General features: G+C 39.8%; 2 protein-coding genes across 3 annotated transcripts; both read right to left on the reverse strand.

Annotated features, from left to right (window-relative positions):
- Positions 1 to 3,094: 3,094 nt before the first annotated feature.
- Positions 3,095 to 4,414, reverse strand: LOC124285787 (ankyrin-1-like). Its single transcript, XM_046722053.1, has one exon. It carries the CDS (start codon positions 4,411 to 4,413, stop codon positions 3,400 to 3,402), a length of 1,014 nt encoding a protein of 337 aa, XP_046578009.1. The 5' UTR covers position 4,414; the 3' UTR covers positions 3,095 to 3,399.
- Positions 4,415 to 4,756: 342 nt separating this feature from the next.
- LOC124285786 (serine/threonine-protein phosphatase 6 regulatory ankyrin repeat subunit B-like) lies at positions 4,757 to 16,922 on the reverse strand. Of its 2 annotated transcripts, none has more exons than XM_046722052.1 (4): positions 16,550 to 16,919; positions 12,262 to 12,584; positions 10,839 to 10,874; positions 4,757 to 7,907 (listed from the first exon to the last, which is right to left on the reverse strand). In XM_046722052.1, the coding sequence occupies exon 4, from the start codon at positions 5,897 to 5,899 to the stop codon at positions 4,757 to 4,759; it is 1,143 nt and encodes a 380-aa protein (XP_046578008.1). In that variant the 5' UTR covers positions 5,900 to 7,907; positions 10,839 to 10,874; positions 12,262 to 12,584; positions 16,550 to 16,919. The 2 variants fall into 2 exon arrangements, with proteins under 2 accessions (XP_046578008.1, XP_046578007.1); XM_046722051.1 differs by having other exon boundaries at positions 5,345 to 7,907; positions 16,550 to 16,922.
- Between the last annotated feature and the right edge of the window lie 5,880 nt (positions 16,923 to 22,802).

Below are 22,802 nucleotides of genomic sequence, written 5' to 3' on the forward strand. Positions count from 1 at the left end.
AACTGCTGTACACAACAAACAAATATATTCTTAGAAATCATAATGAACACAGCCTCAGAACTCTGAAAAATATGAACATTTAACTGCCTACACAAATATATTCTTAGAAACCATATGAACACAGCCTCAAATTGTTAACTGTATATGAAAATGTATGAACATTTAACTGCTGTACACATCAAACATAATATTTATAGAAATCATAATGAACATAGCTCAAAACTATGAAAATATACGAACTGTACAATCATATTCTTAGTAATCATAATGAACATAGCGTCAAAACTATGAAAATGCCATTTAACTGCTGTAGAAATCATAATAAACAGCCTCAAACTGTCAAAATAAATGAACATTTAACTGTTGTAATATATTCTTAGAAATCATAATGAACATAGCATCAGCCTATGAGAACTTTAACTGCTGTAACAATATATTCTTAGAAATCATTTGAACACAGCCTCAGAAAATATATGGATATTTAACAAAAACAAATATATTCTTAGAAATCATAATGAACACAGCCTCAGAACTGTGAAAATATATGAATATTTAACTGTTGTAGAAATCATAATAAACAGCCTCAAAACTGTCAAAATATATGAACATTTAACTGTTGTACACAACAAGTATATTCTTAGAAACCATATGAACATAGCCTCAGAACTGTTAAATGAACAGCCTCAAAACTATGAAAATGTATGAACATTTAACTGCTGTACACATCAAACAAATATATTCTTAGAAATCACAATGAACAGCCTCAGAACTGTGAAAATATATGAACATTTAACTGCTGTACACATCAAACAAATATATTCTTAGAATGCCATAGCTTCACACCAATGAAAATACACTACAGATATTACAATGTTTCCAAATCATTATGAGTAGTCGCAAAACCACAAACATAACTTCAGATTACCCTGCTAACACTCCCCAAACCCATTAGCTGATGAATAATGGACACATTTACTAGGAACATATATGAGTGAGTGAGTGAGTTTAGTTTTACTCCACTTTCAGCAATATTCCAGCAATATCATGGCACGTGACACAAGAAATATTGCAGGACCATTGAAAGAAAAACGGCATAAAACTAAACTCATGTACACTTATGTTTTGGGATATATTTCTACTCCTTCATCAAGGGGAGGTATATACTCCAAACATTGTCATCCACATATTACAGAAGTTGACAAACATAAATCCCCTCCCCCCCCTTATGTGTATCACGTCTGATGCCATTCAAAGATTTTATTATCATCAGTGTCACAATAATATTTAAAAATCAATATATGCAAGTATTCTGATATAAAAGGGTTTCCCAGACACTAAAGCCACATAATTTAGAAATATAACATAATACAGCGAAAATGTTTAACCCAGACGTAGACCGTCTTCAAACTGTTTAGCATTTCTTTTCTTTGTAACATGAGTCTTAACATAGGAGGGCAGACACGTCAGTAGAATAGCACGTTACTTAGCCCTGAACGAGGATTGAAATTAGGTCACTGACACGTTTCAAAATCTATATGTGGAAGGACTCTGATATAATAGGGTTCACAGTACACTAAAGTCACATAATATGCAGTACAGAGTTGCATCCCTTTGACGTGCCAGAACCCAGAGTTTCCCCGATTACATTTTGCAGGTCAGCCAGATATGCTACACCTTTTTGGCCTACAACATCAAAACCACCAAGTCATGATATAAGTGAAATATTACAGAAGGATAACATTATATGGATGAACTACTCTGTTACAGCAGGAGCAAAGTGTATGTTATTACACCGTTATCAAGCAAGTGATAACAGTATTACATGTCACCTTTTATAGATAACAAATTCTTTTATTCTTCGTCACAACGTTTCAGAGCTACTTCTTGCTCCTTTATCAGGTACAATGTTTCAGAGCTACTTCTTGCTCCTTCATCAGGTACAACGTTTCAGAGCTACTTCTTGCTCCTTTATCAGGTACAATGTTTCAGAGCTACTTCTTGCTCCTTTATCAGGTACAATGTTTCAGAGCTACTTCTTGCTCCTTTATCAGGTACAATGTTTCAGAGCTACTTCTTGCTCCTTCATCAGGTACAATGTTTCAGAGCTACTTCTTGCTCCTTCATCAGGTACAATGTTTCAGAGCTACTTCTTGCTCCTTTATCAGGTACAATGTTTCAGAGCTACTTCTTGCTCCTTTATCAGGTACAATGTTTCAGAGCTACTTCTTGCTCCTTTATCAGGTACAATGTTTCAGAGCTACTTCTTGCTCCTTCATCAGGTACAACGTTTCAGAGCTACTTCTTGCTCCTTTATCAGGTACAATGTTTCAGAGCTACTTCTTGCTCCTTTATCAGGTACAACATTTCAGAGCTACTTCTTGCTCCTTCATCAGGTACAATGTTTCAGAGCTACTTCTTGCTCCTTCATCAGGTACAATGTTTCAGAGCTACTTCTTGCTCCTTCATCAGGTACAACGTTTCAGAGCTACTTCTTGCTCCTTCATCAGGTACAATGTTTCAGAGCTACTTCTTGCTCCTTCATCAGGTACAACGTTTCAGAGCTACTTCTTGCTCCTTCATCAGGTACAATGTTTCAGAGCTACTTCTTGCTCCTTTATCAGGTACAATGTTTCAGAGCTACTTCTTGCTCCTTTATCAGGTCCTTTATCAGGTACAATGTTTCAGAGCTACTACTTCTTGCTCCTTTATCAGGTACAATGTTTCAGAGCTACTTCTTGCTCCTTTATCAGGTACAACATTTCAGAGCTACTTCTTGCTCCTTCATCAGGTACAATGTTTCAGAGCTACGCTCCTTCAGAGTTACTTCTTGCTCCTTCATCAGGTACAATGTTTCAGAGCTACTTCTTGCTCCTTCATCAGGTACAACGTTTCAGAGCTACTTCTTGCTCCTTCATCAGGTACAATGTTTCAGAGCTACTTCTTGCTCCTTCATCAGGTACAATGTTTCAGAGCTACTTCTTGCTTGCTCCTTTGCATCAGGTACAATGTTTCAGAGCTACTTCTTGCTCCTTTATCAGGTACAATGTTTCAGAGCTACTTCTTGCTCCTTCATCAGGTACAACGTTTCAGAGCTACTTCTTGCTCCTTCATCAGGTACAACGTTTCAGAGCTACTTCTTGCTCCTTTATCAGGTACAACGTTTCAGAGCTACCTCTTGCTCAATCATCAGGTATAATGTTTCAGAGCTACTTCTTGCTCAATCACCAAGAATGTTTCAGAGTTCCTTCTTGCTCGGCCATCACCTAGAGCAAGAAGTAGCTCTATGACAGCAAATAAAGGAAGGTGTTATCTCCAAAAGGTGTCATGTTTTCATGTTCATGCAACTTCGAAATGCCATACATGTAATAAGAAGGTATTTTTGCAACTGAAAGCCCTTCTTTAGAGACTCTCCATCTCTTGGACAGGATGTAGAAGATTTAACAGTTTCTGTCCTTTATATACCCACCAGGGTCTATTGCATGATTGTTCAAGCTCCACACACACGCCATGGGCAGTGAAGCCATCAGTGTTTTCCTTGGACAGATCAGCACCCATCTGTACAAGCAGCTTCACCAGGTTGTATTGTTTTCTTCTCACTGCCACATGGAGAGGTGTGTCACCATTGTCATCCATGGCATTAACGTCACTGCCGTGTACCATCAGAATCCTGGCGATCCTTGCATGACCAGATTGTGCACATCTATGAAGAGGTGTTCTGTTATGTGCATCCTCTACATCAACATCGGCACCAGCGTTTAAAAGCAGCTCCAGTGACCGCTGACAATTCATGGAAGCTGCATGGTGAAGTGGAGCATCCCCATCATTGTTCTGAATATCAGGATCAGCATTCTTATCTAACAGTACCTCCACAAACTTCCAAACCTGGATATCTCTTCTATGATGTGGTATGTAATACGAAGCTGTCCCATGCTGACATTCTGCCACAAGTTTCAGTAAAAGGTTCAATGGTGTGTTCCCATTACCATCTGTAACATTAGCGTCACAGCCCCCGTTTATCAGAATACAAACAAGTTCATAGTTTGAATTTTGTACAGCAATGTGAAGAGAAGCAAATCCATCACTGCCTCGTACATCTCCATTGGCCTTATTCTCCAGGAGTACTTTAACAGTGTCATTATGATGCTTTGAAACGTCGACTGTCCGTTTCATTTTCACCCTTTGATCCTGATGTATTTTTTCAAGTCCTTCAAAAATAAATACCTTTTCTTTTCGCCTCTTTTTAGATTTCTGCGGGACATGGCTCTCTGAGCAGGCAATGAGGAGTGGAGTTTCACCTTTCCTGTTTGAGATATTTGGGTCTGCCCCATTTCGAAGCAACAGACCAATTTTGCCTTGACTTTTGCTTTCTCTTGCTAACAAATGCAAAGCTGTGTCCCCATCACCAAGCTGCATGTTGACATTGACCTTATGTTTCAGCAACACCTCCAAACACCTCCAGGACGTACATGAGTAGTAGAGAGCTGTTCCAGTTTCATTATTGGAATTTACATCAATACCTTGATGGAGGAGTAAATCCAAAGTTTTCCAGTATCTATTTGTAGAAACATAACGCAGCAGCTTGTTAGCACTGGTTCCAAAATTTAATTTTCTTTCATTTTCAGTTAGTAATCTAAATATCTCGAAAGGGATATACCGGTAGTGCGACTTGTTGGAATGATGTCTCCTTGGGCAGATTCAACATTTGGGTCAGCACCCATCCTCAACAAACACGCAACCATCTTAGTATGACCGCTCATCATTGCGTGTTGGAGTGGTGTGAATCCAACAGGCGGAGATGAATCTGAATTGTCTGATGTGTTTGATGATGATCTGTCATCAGCTGTATTCTGATAGGATTGTTGATCAGTCTCCAGCAGGTTGACATTTGCACCACGTTCACATAGATGAAAAACCAGTCTGTCATACCACTCATCTTTCCACTGACTCTCGGCATTGATCCACTGAAAAGCAAATATATTATTTCATCACTGACTGTGTCTTTTACAAAAAGAGACCTTTTACGGAAATTGTCCATTGCAAAATCTATTAGTAGCTTTTGGGCAGTAACTGGTGTTGGACAAAATCCCGAACCCGTGAGCAGTTTCACTTTGTCCAGATTTGGTGAAGCCAATAACGGATTCAGTTTAAGGTCATGTGTACTAAGAGGGTTGTTCGGACAGTACTCAAGAAGTAACTTGAGTGTTTCCACAGAAGCAAGGACTCCTGCTTCAAGTAATGGCGTGACACCTGCACTGTTTTCCAAAAGAATATCTGCACCTTTTTTAAGGAGCGTTTCCACACATGTGGATTCAGCTGACAGTGCCAAATGAAGTGGTGTGTTTCCTTTTCCATTTTGCTGGTTTACATCTGCACCTAATCCAATAAGTTTCTCAACAATTTCAACACTGTTGCCATGAGCAGCAAGGTGAAGAGCCGAGTTTCCGTTTTTGTTTGTCAAGTGTATGTCAGCTCCGGCATTAATGAGGGCCTCCACCTTATCCCTCTTGTCAATTCCAGACAGAATAGCTTCCATGAGAGCTGTTGAACCACCATCATTGGGGTTTAGGGCATCCTCTCCTAATGTCAATCCTGAATACCATTCTAGAAGCAAGAGAAGACAATCTAAGTTACCATATTCACTTGCTATGCGTAATGGAGATGAGGTTGCTCCCAGACGTGGTGATACTTTTGACAATATCATTTCTAGGCATTCACTGTCAGTATACACAAACTTTGAGTGAAGAATGGTGTAACCATCTATGTCTTCTGCATTCACGTCTGCACCATGGTTAAGAAGTAACTTCACTGATTCAATACTTCGACAAGAGGCTTCCAAAAGAGGAGTTCGTCCTTTGTTCCACTGAAAAGTATTCTTGACCTGGAAAAGTAGAAAGTCCATGACCTGTCACCCTCCATTAAAGTGTATTCTAAATTGGAACTGTGACAAAGTAACAATTCCAGAGCATCTGAAGATTTGTGTTGTGATGCGATGAAGATCATCCTGCCATCCTGATCCTGAGCTCCTTCATCCACCAGCAGTTGTATCACCTTTCGTTTCTGTGATGTCGGAACATTCTTGATTATTTTCACCAAGCTATTTTCATCTTCAGAATGGAAGCAATGAACCAATGTTTGTTGAAGAAACTCATCAAGTAATCTGGCATGATCACATGGTAAATTTCTCAACATTTCCAGAAGTTCCTTGACATATTTCTCTTTGAAAAGAGCAAGTGCTAATCTTGTCCAGTCTGTGACTTTCAGATATGATATTCAGCATACATCTGTTTTGTGGCTTTTCTCCACCACGTTAGAAGTTTTCGCATCAGACCAACTTTCACTTTGTCTGAAACAATACATGTGGTCAGCATGTCCTCCAGCTGAGAAGAGGAAATACTTGGATGTTCTTTAACAAGACCATCCAGTCCCATGAAACATGCACACTGTAGGAGTCTACTGTCATGGCAACATCTTGACTGTGAAACAATTTCTTTTGCTAGCAGTGACAGGTCATGCATAATTATCAGGCAAATAAGAGTTTTAAAATTACAGAGCCAACGTTTGGTCTGTTCCCAAACTTCATATGTCATAGGTGCTTTGGACACATTCAAATATGCCATGGCAAACGAGGCTTTTTTGTGAACCTGGAAGAAACCAATTTTTCTCTGGCAGATACGTGTACATCCCTCTGGTCCCAGGACTTCTTTTGCTAAAACACTTACAAACTTTCCATCCCTCAGAGCTTGGTGGTTCAAAATTGTGAAGAAATCCCCCCTCTGTGAGCTCAGAAGCTATTCTCCTTGCCAGGCTTTTGAAAAGTTCCCTCTGAACTTGAACACCAAGGCACCTCTCTGAAGGATTGCATAGAGGCATATATTGAACAAGAAATCTGGATGGACATATGTCAATGACATCTTTCACATGGCAGCCTGCAACTGTGAGCAGTATAGAATCATAATATAATGCAGTCAGGTATGCATAGGATTTGTCTCTCTTTGAGTAGATCAAATATTCCCCAACCATGCTATCTGTGGTGTGTTTGAGCTTTTTTATCATGTCTATGTCAACAACGAGAGGAAAGACATGTCCCACCCTTTTCAAAACAAGAGCAGTGTCCTTCATTTCACTGGATTGTTGATCTGGGTAGAAAAAGCTCTCTGGAAGCCGGCCCTTCATTACAGCAAGAAGAACCAGAACAAGGTACTGAAGATCATTTTGTTCTCTCAGTATCTTGAATCTCTTCACAATGCATTCAACAGGGTTTTGGAAATACTGCAGTCCTCTTTCCTGAGCTTCCTTACAACTTGCAAATGTATGGCATATCAGTGGAAATGCCATGCTGTTAAGCTTTGACAGGTGCATTGAAATGTTATTTTGGTCTACTTGGGAAGATGTTGTCTTTATATGGATTTTGGCCATTTGTTTCATTTCTTCAAGATTTAAACTGTACTTTGGATCCGATAGTGAAATGATGTGAGCGACTTGAAACAATGAGAATCTTGTGAGTTGTTCTCGGCATATGTTAAATACATCTGTACTTAACAGAATAACAACACTTACGAGGCCGAGTTGCACCTGAGAGAACATCACATCTAGTAGCTGCAGCCACGCTTCTTTCCGATAGACGTCAAGATTGTCAAATCCAAATATGTTGTCCACAAGGACATTCAATCGGTTTCTCTGTGATTGTCGCAGAGGAAGTGTATACCAGTCTTCAGGACTGTGGAGAATGATTGGCGTTCGCGTGAAGGAGTTAAGGAGATTGGCACCCATGGTTGTCTTCCCACTACCTCGTGGCCCAACAATCACCACAACACCAAGGTTTTGTAGACGAAATCTGGCCTCATCATATGCTCTTGTCTCCACAAATCTTCTCTTGTCAAACGTCTTCAAATGCTGTTTACTTGATGCTGATTATAACAAAAGGATACAGATTATTTTTAGAGAGGATGTACAATGTGAATGTCTCCCACCTAAAATTTATGTATAAAGTAAGTGACAGATGCATGTCATATAAAACATCAATGACATCCCCAGTTATGTGTACAAAATTGGTGATGAGCCCCCTACCACCCCAGAACAAAATGGGTGCCCCCTCCCAAAATCATCATCATCATCATCATCGTCCTGTCAAGTAAATATTCACATTAAACTTTACCGTGGTACAGTAGTGCCAAACTACTGTAATGTTTTGATATATGTATTTTGATGATGAAATAGAAATGCATTTGTCTGTTGTTTATAATTGATAAAAATTATTTGCAAAAGAAACCAAATTGTTAATTGTGGTCAAGTGAAATTAATATTTAGTTAAGCGGATTTTGAACGTTTACTGGACCTGTGCCCAGTGGAGTTTTGAAAAACTTTTCAACCCTGATAAACCAAGAAACATTCAGAATAATGAGATCATGAATCATCCAATGAAGTCATCTTACAGCTCTGATATATATCACCCAAATCACATATTTCAATACTCACTTACCACTATGGTAGTTTTACTAATGTGTTGTGAAAAGGGGGCCTTAAGACTGTTTTTAAAAATTTCAAACATTTCTTTTTTTATTATTAGACAGATCCTTAGACAGATATAAGTTCATATCATTGGCAGGAAAACTGAGTGCTGGCCATGGCATGGATGTTGTCAGGTAGGAGCAATAGGTCAAAGTCGTGGCATGATGAGGGCATGAATTATTATCTTGAAAGCTGAAATGTTGCCCAACACATTATGGAATGGGCACCACGAATGGTGCAACAATATTATAATTATCAATGTTATCGACCATGGACAATACTGAGTGCAGTTGGGCCAGTCACTGTGATACCATTCCAAACCATTATGGACCTACTCCCAAAATGATACACTGTATGCTGTTAAGAAGCATAAACACTCCATACTGTATGATGTTAACTAGCATAAAATGCTCCATACTGAATTATGTTAACAAGCATAAACGCTCCATAACATACAATGTTAACGAGCATAAATTGAGTGAGTGAGTGAGTGCAGTTTTATGTCGCTTCGAGCAATATTCCAGCGATATTATAGCGGTGAACACTAGAAATGGGTTTGACACATTGTACCCATGGGGAATCAAACCCCAGTCTTCAGCGTGACAAGCGAACACTTTAACCACTAGGCTAACACCCCAACCCCCTATTAACGAGCATAAATCACTTCATAATGTATGATGCTAACGAGCATAAAGCGCTCCATACTGCACAATGTTGAGCAGCATAAAACGCTCCATACTGTATGATGTTAACCAGCATAAAACGCTCCATACTGTATGATGTTAACCAGCATAAAACGCTCCATACTGTATGATGTTGACCAGCATAAAACGCTCCATACTGTATGATGTTAACCAGCATAAAACGCTCCATACTGTATGATGTTAACCAGCATAAAACGCTCCATACTGTATGATGTTAACCAGCATAAAACGCTCCATACTGTATGATGTTAACGAGCATAAAACGCTCCATACTGTATGATGTTAACCATGATGTTACATAAAACGCTCCATACTGTATGATGTTAACGAAACGCTCATAAAACGAGCATAAAACGCTCCATACTGTATGATGTTAACGAGCATATAAAACGCTCCATAAAATGCTATACTGTATGTTAACCAGCATAAAACGCTGATGTACCAGCATAAAACGCTATGATGTGTTAACCAGCATAAAACGCTCCATACTGTATGATGTTAACCAGCATAAAATACTGTATGCCAGCATAAAACGCCATACTGTATGATGTTAACCAGCATAAAACGCTCCATACTGTATGATGTTAACCAGCATAAAACGCTCCATACTGTATGATGTTAACATAAAACGCATAAAATGCTCCATACTGTATACTGTACTGATGTTACCAGCATAAAAATCTCCATACTGTATGATGTTAACGAGCATAAAACGCTCCATACTGTATGATAAAACGCTCATAAAATACTCCATACTGTATGATGTTAACGAGCATAAACGCTCCATACTGTATGATGTTAACCATAAAACGCTCCATACTGTTAACCAGCATAAAAAGCTCCATACTGTATGATGTTAACCAGCATAAAACGCTCCATACTGTATGATGTTAACCAGCATAAAACGCTCCATACTGTATGATGTTAACGAGCATAAAACGCTCCATACTGTATGATGTTAACCAGCATAAAACGCTCCATACTGTATGATGTTAACCAGCATAAAACGCTCCATACTGTATGATGTTATACTGTTGATGTTAACCAGCATAAAACGCTCCATACTGTATGATGTTAACCAGCATAAAACGCTCCATACTGTATGATGTTGATGTTAACCAGCATAAAACGCTCCATACTGTATGATGTTCCATACCAGATGTTAACCAATAAAGCGCCCATACTGTATGATGTTAACCAGCATAAAACGCTCCATACTGTATGATGTTAACCAGCATAAAACGCTCCATACTGTATGATGTTGATGTTGACAGCATAAACGCTCCATACTGTATGATGTTAACCAGCTTAAATGCCCCATACTGTATGATGTTAACCAGCATAAAACGCTCCATACTGTATGATGTTAACCAGCATAAACGCTCCATATACCGCAAATCTATACTGTATACCAGGCCGCAGTTGATACCATAGTCATACATAATCCACTCGATTTACGCAATTCGGATACGATAACATGTAACAATGTCAGCGAGTCTGATCACCCAATGCCAGTAATTGCCTATTACGACAAGCATGGGTTCCTGATGACATTTGCGTGCATGTTTTAGGTTGTCTTTTTGTCCTGTTATAGTTAAATACATTGGGACTTACTGATATACTGACCTTTGATATTTTCAAAGCGGAAGTCATCCCTGCGTCCTGCAAGGAAAGATACATTGCACTGTTAACTGCATGGTGCTAAGTTTGGCATGAAGACAACATACCATTCAGAACGATTTTTTTATGGATAGACAACTTCGTTTTTGCAATGGATGCGACATTTCGGTGTAGATGCTATCACTTGCTTCATACTGGTGTTCATATACAAGCTTCTAAATGCCATTCAAGGAAGAAAATATACAATTCAACTACATGTATCTCAATATCTGGCAAACACATTTTCAGGCTAAATTAGCTTAGATTTATGACAATTATAAGGTGTACTTTAAATAATACATAACATCTAAATGATGATATCATACCATGAGTACATTTCAGAAGTGTACAATACTACAACAGCTACTGTATGGATGATGATATCATACCATGAGTACATTTCAGAAGTGTACAATACTACGACAGCTACTGTCTGGATGATGATATCATACCATGAGTACATTTCAGAAGTGTACAATACTACGACAGCTACTGTCTGGATGATGATATCATACCATGAGTACATTTCAGAAGTGTACAATACATACCATGACAGTGTACAATACTGACTGGATGATGATATCATACCATGATGATACCATTTCAGAAGTACTGTACAATACTACCATGACAGCTACTGACTGGATGATGATATCATACCATGAATACATTTCAGAAGTGTACAATACTACGACAGCTACTGTCTGGATGATGATATCATACCATGAGTACATTTCAGAAGTGTACAATACTACGACAGCTACTGTCTGGATGATGATATCATACCATGAATACATTTCAGAAGTGTACAATACTACGACAGCTACTGTCTGGATGATGATATCATACCATGAGTACATTTCAGACAATGTACATGATACATACCATGACATTTCAGAAGTGTACAATACTGTCTGGATGATGATATCATACCATGAGTACATTTCAGAAGTGTACAATACTACGACAGCTACTGTCTGGATGATGATATCATACCATGAATACATTTCAGAAGTGTACAATACTACGACAGCTACTGTCTGGATGATGATATCATACCATGAATACATTTCAGAAGTGTACAATACTACGACAGCTACTGTCTGGATGATGATATCATACCATGAATACATTTCAGAAGTGTATACTCATGATGATATCATACCATGAGTACATTTCACATGACAGCTACTGTCTGATGATGATATCATACCATGAATACATTTCAGAAGAAGTGTACAATACTACGACATATCATACCATTTCAGAAGTACATTTCAGAAGTGATGACATACCATGGAATACATTTCACTGACTGGATGATGATATCATACCATGAGTACATTTCAGAAGTGTACAATACTACAACAGCTACTGTCAAACAGCTTACCTGATGAACTATCTCTTGGTGGTTGTACAGAAACTGTACTGTTAACCGCATGTATGATGAAGCTAGAGTCACCCACTGTTCTTTGTTGTGGTCGTCCTGCCACTGCACTGTTTACTTCATTCATGACTGTTCTATGTTGTGGTCGTCCTGCCACTGCACTGTTTACTTCATTCATGACTGTTCTATGTTGTAGTCATGCTGCATCTGGACTGTTTACTTCATTCATGACTGTTCTATGCTGTGGTCGTGCTGCATCTGCACTGTTTACTTCATTCATGACTGTTCTATGCATGCCCCTTGTTCCGGGATCACCTCATCTAAAACTGACAAGAAGTGATATGCATTGTTAGACCAACGACATGTAAATAGTGACATACAGAAGAAAGGTGTTTTGGGGGCGGTAGGGTAGCCTAGTGGTTAAAGTATTCGCTCATCACACTGAAGACCGGGTTTGATTCCCCACATGGGTACATTGTGTGAAGCCCATTTCTGGTGTTACACGCTTTGAAAACTAAACTCACTCACTTACTCACTCACTCCTCCTGGTGTTTTGGGATTACACTTGACACCAAAGTAAATACTTAAAAAAGTGTTTTGATGTGTTGCCAAAACCACAGGGGCGTGTCACGCTTAGAAACAGCGTTAGAAAGACATATAGGTATATAGACCCTACCCTAGTATACTATATAAAAGGAAAGGGATGTAACGACGGAACCACCACCTCTTCAATCAAAGTTAGATTTCACCACGTAAACTATTTTTAAGGCCCCGTCGAGGCCTACGGATCAAAAGCGAGATGATTTCCCTACAAAATGAGCTATAAATGGTCACAATCGGATCATTATTTCAAAAGTTATACGCCACGACTCACCGAAAACAGCAACCTCCGCAATTCCAAGCCAAAATCATGGATCATCCAAGACAGCGAAAACTCACCTGTTAAATTCGTTTATTAATTCCAGCCACGTTGACAGCACCTATGTAGGGCTAGATTCGATCGGCAGCGCCATTCCACGGGTCTAAAAACTTATTGCAACATTTACAAATCATTTCCTCGACAGTAAGCAGACATTTTCTCCAAAACCATCGGCAATCATACTCACTTGTCGGCCATAGATGGCCTTGACATTCAAGTGATCTGAGCAGATTCGCAGAAACGAAATTGGGCCATCCGATTGGTGGAAAATATAATATACAGTAAGATTTTGACTGTTTGCTAATGGGCGCGAAATATGAACTTTGCAATAATCCTATATTTTGAATGATGTACGGAACAGTAAATTGTTAAGAATAGTTTTAGAGGTTGTAAAAATGCATTCGATATTGATTCATTTTTAGGAAATTATATTTATAAATATTTAACTTCTAAAATTATTCTTGCAAATTTACTGCTCAGGTCACATAAATGTCAAGGCCATCTATGGCCGACAAGTGAGTATGATTGCCGATGGTTTTGGAGAAAATGTCTGCTTACTGTCGAGGAAATGATTTGTAGATGTTGCAATAAGTTTTTAGACCCGTGGAATGGCGCTGCCGATCGAATCTAGCCCTACATAGGTGCTGTCAACGTGGCTGGAATTAATAAACGAATTTAAAAGGTGAGTTTTCGCTGTCTTGGATGATCCATGATTTTGGCTTGGAATTGCGGAGGTTGCTGTTTTCGGTGAGTCGTGGCGTATAACTTTTGAAATAATGATCCGATTGTGACCATTTATAGCTCATTTTGTAGGGAAATCATCTCGCTTTTGATCCGTAGGCCTCGACGGGGCCTTAAAAATAGTTTACGTGGTGAAATCTAACTTTGATTGAGGAGGGGTGGTTCCGTCGTTACATCCCTTTCCTTTTATATAGTACTAGGGTAGGGTCTATATACCTATATGTCTTTCTAACGCTGTTTCTAAGCGTGACACGCCCCCTGTGAATTACATGAGCATTGGGCGATAACGATCCCCTGGAATGTTGCAGATGGGAACTTTGAACTTTTGGCTGTACAAGGCAGACCATCGTCAGGCAAATGAGTCGTTTCAACCACACTGGTCAGATATCTGACAGTCCCAGACACGGAAGACCAAGAGTGACTACCTGCACATTCTCCACAGAGTCGGGCAGGAGTTATTAGGTTCTTGTAGATGCACCCCAAAGTCACGCTTTTCACAGAAACCAACCACAAAAGCTGACATATTTCATTTAATGCTCACTATTATCACATAATTAAAAACATGACAAATACACAGTATTGCAGTATTGTAACAGAGTTCAAATGTTTAACTGGGAATTGCACAAGTTGTTAAAAAATATTTAATTCTTAATCAGTGTAACCGATTATACAATCAATCATTGATTGGATGGGACAATCCGATAGTAACCAATAATCGATTATGAAATTTCAACCAATTCCCACTGCTACTTAGAGGGCGCTGTAGTCAGGGGCGCTTAACTTATTTGTTTACCACAACTACGACAATGATCGCGAAAGCCATTTCAGTGAATATTTCCTGAACAGGGTAAAATTGCAAACAAATGTGCCGTTGTTTTGTTTGTTGTTTTTTTCTCCCGTTCAGTGTTTGCAGAACAATATGCAATAATTTGTCTAGTCGGCATGCAGTAAAAAATCGGCAATTTCCTTTTTTATCTAATTTCCAGATATATTTGGGGTCGGCAATCCTAAGTGTCATTGCACAAATATTCTAACTCGATATTCGGATATTGTCTGATAGTAGATATACTCTAATTTCATTTGATCATTGCACAAATATTCTACGATGTTTCTTCGAAAATATTTTGTTGGGTAGTTTTTTTCACCAATTCACAGTAAATGTGTGAAAAATGGGAAAGAGTACATTGTAGAATACCGAACACTAGTTTGTCATACAGACCCTGAAGCAAACAATGAAACATATCCAAGAAAGCCCGTGCAAGTGTAGATTATGTGGCAAGTCTAGATTTCCACAGTTTCTGAAAATGAGTGAGTGAGTGACGCCAGAAATGGGCTTCACACTCTGAAAATGAAGAAAGTCTCAGGGCTCCTTTTCATTTCATTTTATTTTTTTATTAGGAACAGTTTTTTTCTGTAAAATATGTTCATATGATACGTCTCAGCCCAGGGAACCAGGCTGATATACGTCTTTGGTCTAACCGGATACCTTCCGTCATCTTTGCAAGCACGCGAGTTTACTGTAGACCTCACACTCCGGCGCATTCGTCACCACTCGCCCCTTTCCGTAACCTTGTCCCGGAATAACACGAGTTGGTCACGAATGACTCCGGCGCAGCGATGACTAACAGTACTATCCTCATTCGTAACTACTCGTGTCATTCGGGCAAGCCGGATGGCGGTCACGGAAAGAAGCGAGTAGTGACGAATGTACTTTAGCTGGGCCCGTCTCGCATATCGCTTTGGCGAACGTTAGGAACAAGCTTACGAATGTACTATGCTGGCTGGCCGCATGGAACTCTGGGTAGGAGAGTGTTTTAGACCTGCGCATAAAATGGGCGCAACTGACTTCCCTAGCAACGGCGTTTGTTTACGTGGCAGACTCGAAAAATGTGTGCGTTCGGTCCGCCTTGGCCCGGGCTCTCAAAAAACAACTTAAACCCCACACATGTATCCTGAATTGTGTTTAAATACATAGTTTAGTATCATATCTACCTAAATATCGCTGTGTGGTGTTACAAAATGCCACATGTAAAGATGACTGGTTCGTTAAAGTGAAGCCCTTTTGTTTCTCCATTCACAACATGGCCTCAATCAAAAGTGTTTAGTCTCTGTTCAGCCCGACTTGGCCCGTGCTGTCAAAAACAACCTAAACCCACACATGTATCCTGATTTGTGTTTAAATCCATAGATTAGTATTATATCTACCTACATATTACTTCACAGAGTCTGACTTTTAGACCATCCCCTTGTAGTGCCCAGCGAACGCTTAAACCACATGGATACAATGTGCGAAGCCCATTTCTGGTGTCCCCTGTCGGGATATTGCTGGAGCATTGCTAAAAGCGGGGCAAAAGCATACTCACTCACTACAAATAGACACGCTATCTGGTGACGATCGTATGGTAGAGATTGCCAAGGGACCTATTTTTGAGATTGCAAAAGAAATAAAACGTCATACTGTTCATTCCACCGAACGATTTCAATCGCCCGGAGACACTGTCATTGTAACACTGCACAAAATGGAGGAGGAGTTAGGGCTGGGAGCTGAGGGTGACATAGGGAGGTCCATACTCTAACGGATCAAGAGACAGGACTGTGGAAGTCCTATTATGTTTACAAAACTCTTCCTACCTTCTCGTCTCCAGACACCAGCTCACATTCCTAGTTGCATGAACACATTTTCAAGATGGCTTCTTAGGTTATGGGTGCAGTTGACGGAACGCAGCACGTGGCCGTCTAGATATGTTAGTCATCGATGTCATGATTCGTCAACATTCGTCACTTCTCGACCCTTTCCGTAACCTCCCAAAACTGTCCCGGAATAACGTTCAAGAGTTGGTCTAGAATGGAACGTGAAATTAACGCTGAAGGAGTCGGTGTTGGCACGGGTATTAGAGATATGTTCCTGCATACAGAAATGTACCCTAAACAAAGTCACAATACGTAAACCTACCCGGTGTCCAAACGTCAAACGAATCCATATTCCTTAACCTCAAACCGAAACCAGTTCACTTTCACCTGATGATTGTGCAGCGCAAAGTATTCGTGTCGTATTCGTGTCCTATCAAGAAAACGGTGCGGAATATGGAGTCCTAGCTTGGGTACGTTTCGGTATTCTGATTTTGGCTAGGGTACCTGGGGTACATGTCTGTAGTACCCGTGCCGGTGTAAGATTGAAAACATACCCGCGTTGAAAAGGTACCCTGCGGGTACTTTTTCAACACTGAATTATTACCCGGACTCATTTTTCAACGGCATGGGTCTTTTTTCAACATTGAATAATATCACGATATCAAAGATTTGGATGTCCCCGTTTAGATCGGCTGCGTCTAACTTCAAACATCAAAGACAGTCACACAGTCATTCATACAGTGATATATTTTGGTCTCATCGTATGTACAACATTTTGAAGAAACATTTTGATAAAACCATAAATATGTGTACACAAGCCACTCCACAGGGAATTACGAGAGACCATAATGACAACACAAACACGGATCTATATTTAAGTTATATTGCTAGAAATATAACTACATGGGTAAAAACCTAATCAATGGTGTTCTAATTGGCTACGTGCGTTTACAGTGTAGAAACAGCGAGGGTACTTATTCAACGAGGGTATGTTTTCAATACGTGACCCGGGTTATTTTTCAATGGCAGCCGGGTGATTATTCAATGTTGAAAAAAGACCCCTGCCGTTGAAAAGTGAGTCCGGGTAATAATTCAATGTTGAAAAAGTACCCGCCGGGTACCTTTTCAACGCGGGTATGTTTTCAATCTTGGTGTAAGAAATTAATCATAAAAATCCAAGCAAAAATGTTTGCGCTAAGGTGAGCTACTACTACTACTACTACTACTACTACTACTACTACTACTAAGGTGAGCTACTACCAATAAGGTGAGCTACTACTGATATCGGAGATATCATTCTCAGACATTCCTCAGTTCATGCTTACTACGTTACGAAGGACGGAAGCTCTCTACTGGGTAGTTTGGTCTCTTATCGCCTTCTCGTGTGGAGCAACGGATTCTCCCATACTCGACAATACCCAGATGGTTGAAGACAGAACATGTAGAATGGATGACTTACGTGTGGCTGGGACATCAGTTCTACACTGAGCGGCTGTGTGCACGTGTGTGTTGAGGTCAAGGTCATGTGTGGACCCGCAGGACATTGTCAGCCAGATCAAACCACCGGGAACGGCGACGTACAAACTCAGATTGAGACGAGTGAGCGAGTATGGTTTTACGACGCTTTTAGCAATTTTCCAGCAATATCAGGGCAGGGGAAACCAGAAATGGGCTTAACACGATGTACCCATGTGGGGAATCGAACCCGGGTCTTCGACGTGACGATCGAACGCTTTAACCACTAGGCTACCCCATCGGCCCTACTGAGACAGGTAAGGGTGCCCGATCGACTGTTTCCCTTTTCTGCGTTGTTCTACGAATAATATTTTTATTGTGACGTGAGAAGAAAGATACTTCAATGATGACAACTTTTTTATGATATTGAGGGCCACCTCAACATTGCGAGTTTTCGGTACAGAGTCTTATACAGCTATCAAGCAAAAGTGTATCACAGCGTTCTGATTTACTTGAATATATTCATTCTTCGTGAATGAACTCACGAAACATCGTCTGCAACACGCGAAGTATCTACAGGCTACTGACATGATACCCGCGAGGATCTGCTTAAGAATTGATCTTCAGCAACCCATGCTTGTCATAAGAGATGGCTAACGAGATCGGGTGGTCAGGCTCGCTGACTTTGTTGATACGTGTCATCGTATCCCAACTGCGTAGATCGATGCTCGTGTTGTTGATCACTGGATTGTGTGGTCCAGACTCGATTATTTACAGACCTCCGCCATATAGCTCGAATATTGCTGACTTACGCAACATACGCCTACCAACCAACCAATCGACATGATAGAAACTGTTGGAAGTAGGCCTAAACCTGCATTGCTCATGAATGCCCACGTGTGAGTTTGGAATTCATTATCCAATACTGGATTGCAGTGGAGATATCGCTCGTTGAAGATCAAGCGCAGCGCTCGTAGAAGATCAAGCGATACGCTCGTGGAAGATCAAGCTATATCTCCTATAGGAGACATCGTTTTGGTAGGTTTTGAGCTCATTGTTGATTGATCAATATTTTAGAACAATTTTCATCTCCCTTAGCTGCAAACAAAGATGGTCACCGCAATTAAGTCGAAAGAGTTTTTTTTTTCATGATTTGTTTTAGCGACGTAAACGTGGCTTAAAATTCCACCAAGAAACGGTGAAACTTATGCATTGCAGAATTAAAGCAATAAATGTTAGCACTACTTTTTTATGTGATTGTTACCCGTGAAGGTTCTGGTTAGAATATTGATTTTCAGTAACCCATGCTTGTCGTAAGAGGCGACTGACAGGATCGGGTGGTCAGGCTCGCTGACTTGGTTGACACATGTCATTGTATCTCAATTACGTAGATCGATGCTCATGCTGTTGATGACTGGATTGTCTGGTCCAGACATGACTATTTACAGACCGCTGCCGTATAGCTGGAATATTGCTGAGTGCGACGTAAAACTAAACTCACTCACTCACTCATTGTGTGTGTGTGTGTCCCAGTTGTCAGATCTATACTGATGTACAAAGGAAAGTACACACCTGGTGTTTTGAGACTATTAAAACAACGTAAATATTTCGCTAGCAATGTTCCAATTGGGTACGATATCTATGGTGTTATTGCAACACGTACACAATGTTTGTGACTTGTGAGTTGCAATCAAAACCCTTTTCTAAATAATATTGCGTTGTTTTCAGGAAAACATTTTACCAAAGCTTCAGGTGCGTACTTTCTTTTGTACGTCAGTTTATATACAGCTGTTCAAGCCGTGCAACAGACCGTGTCCAGCAAATGGAGTATCATCTATGGAGATGCCCTGAACTGTGTAGTTCAGCGACGAGTTATCATTCAGTAAGCTGTAGGGCTGTGCTCTTATGGAAAACGTTCTTTCAGTGTTTGTACTCCATCGCTGTCGAATGAACTGCCTCTAACCTTAAAACTGTCTCCATCTTTTGCTGCGTTCAAATCACATCTTAATACTCATCTCTTTTCACTGCACAATTAACTCTATTATTATTATGTTGTAGCGCTTTGAGCACCCACTTTGTGGTTGGATTTAGCGCTATATAAATTTCAAGTATTATTATTATTAATAATAATACCGGTAAACCGGTATATACCGGTACAGTATCTGGCGATACGATTATTGCGATATGGTTCAGATTCTACAATATATTGGGTCATCCACTGTTAGCTTCAACTGAATTATCTGCCCTTGATTTCCATGGCAAAACAATGTGCTCTAAAAGTGCCAAATACAAGTTCTGTTGGTTTCATGTATAATTTTACAAGTGGAAGTGTCATTACAAGTATCTCCAAAAGTACCAAATATTCTACCAAATGCTTTACGTTTTGTTATTTTGAATGGTTTCATTTGGAGGAATTAAGTTGCCTCAAATAGACCAGTTTTTTATTTGGACTTACAGTAGAGTGTCTGGCTCCGAGTGACCATTTCACAACTCACAGTATTATTATTATTATTATGGTTTGTTTCATAATGGTTCATATAATATTAATTTAAACTAAATCATGTTTTTGTTTCATTTTGCAATAGTCCATGGTAACACAAAAAGTCATGTTTATACTGGCGTTGTATCTCAATGAATCACTGACATACAGAAACAATAATTACACGCTGCATTGAAGTGCAATCTGTTGAAGCAAACAACACTGAAAATCATGCTATAATATTACATTTATCATTATATTTGCAAAACTTTGTTGTAATGCTTCAATCAAACATTCCACGTTGAGCCTCTATATCATTGTATTTATCTGTAAACCATTGGCATACAGCCATGCGCAATGGAGACGGGGAGCCTGAAAGTATGGTGTAAGAGCAACTAAAAAGATGATGTCGCACACAGAGAGCTTTTATGAATTTATGATGTAAGCACTTGGACAGAAACTTTCTAGTCAATATATCACAATATGTATTGCAATATCTCTTAAATTATTGCAATATATCGCAATATGAAAATCAGAGCAATATCCAGCCCTAGTAAGCTGACAAGGTTTTACCATTATGTTTTTGCCATAAAGTGCAGCAGGGATGTCGACAGAATGAGTTGTGTAAGCGTAATGATGTGGGAGGTGAACAACAACATGGGGTATGAAAACACGGCCAGTTTAATGGACAATGTCATTAAGGAGAACCCACACAGCCGCGCCTTGTACTTAGCACGAACCGTTAGCTACGCCACGTCTTGCCATGACAAAACTAGACATCATGCTTAACAACATTCATGCGGAACCAAAATGTAAACAATCTTCCTGGCCGTTGTGTGGCATTTAAGTCCGAAAGAGAAACCATGAGACATATATGGTGTCCCCGCCGTAATATTTTTGGGATATTGCTTAAATTGATGATCACACATGATCACTCACTCACTGTTAATTTCAGAGTTGACCAATCATTCTAGTAGGGCAGGGACGGGTCCTAATTTTCTACCCGGGTACCCCACCCCCTATTACCCTACCCTACCCGGATACCCGTTATGTTAATTCCTGACATCAAATTTGTAAGAAATGGCAATATATTTTTCAGCTGGGAGGCTACGATTCGGGTTTTTTATATCTTAACCATGTATTATATTCAAAAGAAGTGACTGTAATTATGTCTAAATCTTCAAAAACAATACAACCTATTAATCATGAAAGAATAACATATTACATTGTTTAATCTATTGGTCATATAATCATAACGGGTCCGGGTATTGAGACGGGTACCCGAGTCCAATTCATTTCCCACCCGTCCCGGGTATCCGGGCTACCCGTCCCAGCCCTACATTCTAGATTTGAGTTGGACTCCTTTTCAGATATACCTCTAGGGTCCCGGGATGATTGTTTGGGTCTAGGTAGGGCATAATGAATTTTTTCCAGGCTTCCAAACCAAATGGACAGAATCCAGGATAATCAAGAAAGATCGTTTTTCTTCACTGAAGTCTTTAACAGGGAGCCCCGGTAACAGTATGCTGATCTTCCAACTCATCCATGATCGTAAATACTTTATTCAACAAATGGAGATACCACTTGAAGGCACCCCACAGATCCTATCATATAAATGGGAGATACCAGGCCAAAACCTACAAGACATGAAATGGAAATCCCTTCATACGGGCACCTGTCTCAGCAACAAAGAGAAATGCCTACTGTTCTTTGTACAGCTAAAACATGCCAACACCTAGTTGTGTATGCACTGAAAGACTGACTGACTGACTGAGTATGGTTTTACGCCGTTTTTAGCAATATTCCAGCGATATCACGGCGGGGGACACCAGAAATGGGCTTCACAAATTGTACCCATGTCGAGAATCAAACCCGGGCCTTCGGCGTGGCGAGCGAACTCTTTAACCACTAGGCTACCCCACCGCCCCTGCACTGAAAGAACCCATAACACACAATGCAATAGTCATTGTAGGCGAGGCTTGATTCACCCGTGATTGGTAAGTATTCTGAAAGGTCAAGTATTCTCTTACAAGTTGACTAACATTTAGTTCCAGATATAATGTGATCATACATGTATTTAAAAGTTTATATCTACTATAAATACAATATTATAACCCCCAAAAGAAACAAGACTAATTATTTATTTCTGCCTAGAGCCGAGCCGAGGCAATCTAGACTTGCCAAATCATTCTGGACTTGAGTAGGGGTTCCGTGTTAAGAGATTATCGAGTCTAGAAGACAGGCGAGAGCGAGGATATCATATATATACTCGGCGTCATAAATGAAGGGTCAAGCTATTGGTAACAGTATTTCTTCTCA

This window comes from Haliotis rubra, unplaced genomic scaffold (genome assembly GCF_003918875.1).
Source record: "Haliotis rubra isolate DU_JTF1 unplaced genomic scaffold, ASM391887v1 Scf369, whole genome shotgun sequence".
Lineage (NCBI taxonomy): Eukaryota > Metazoa > Mollusca > Gastropoda > Lepetellida > Haliotidae > Haliotis > Haliotis rubra.

What these genes read in the sequence shown, in the direction of transcription:
- LOC124285787 (XM_046722053.1), bottom strand. Translation starts at nt 4,413, where the DNA reads ATGCAGCTTGGTGATGGGGACACAGCTTTGCATTTGTTAGCAAGAGAA.
- LOC124285786 (XM_046722051.1), bottom strand. Translation starts at nt 12,436, where the DNA reads ATGAATGAAGTAAACAGTGCAGTGGCAGGACGACCACAACATAGAACA. An exon ending in ACCAAGAGATAGTTCATCAG is followed by an intron (nt 10,875 to 12,261) that starts GTAAGCTGTTTG and finishes CTTTCCTTGCAG; the next exon opens with GACGCAGGGATGACTTCCGC. An exon ending in CCGCTTTGAAAATATCAAAG is followed by an intron (nt 7,908 to 10,838) that starts GTCAGTATATCA and finishes TGTTATAATCAG; the next exon opens with CATCAAGTAAACAGCATTTG.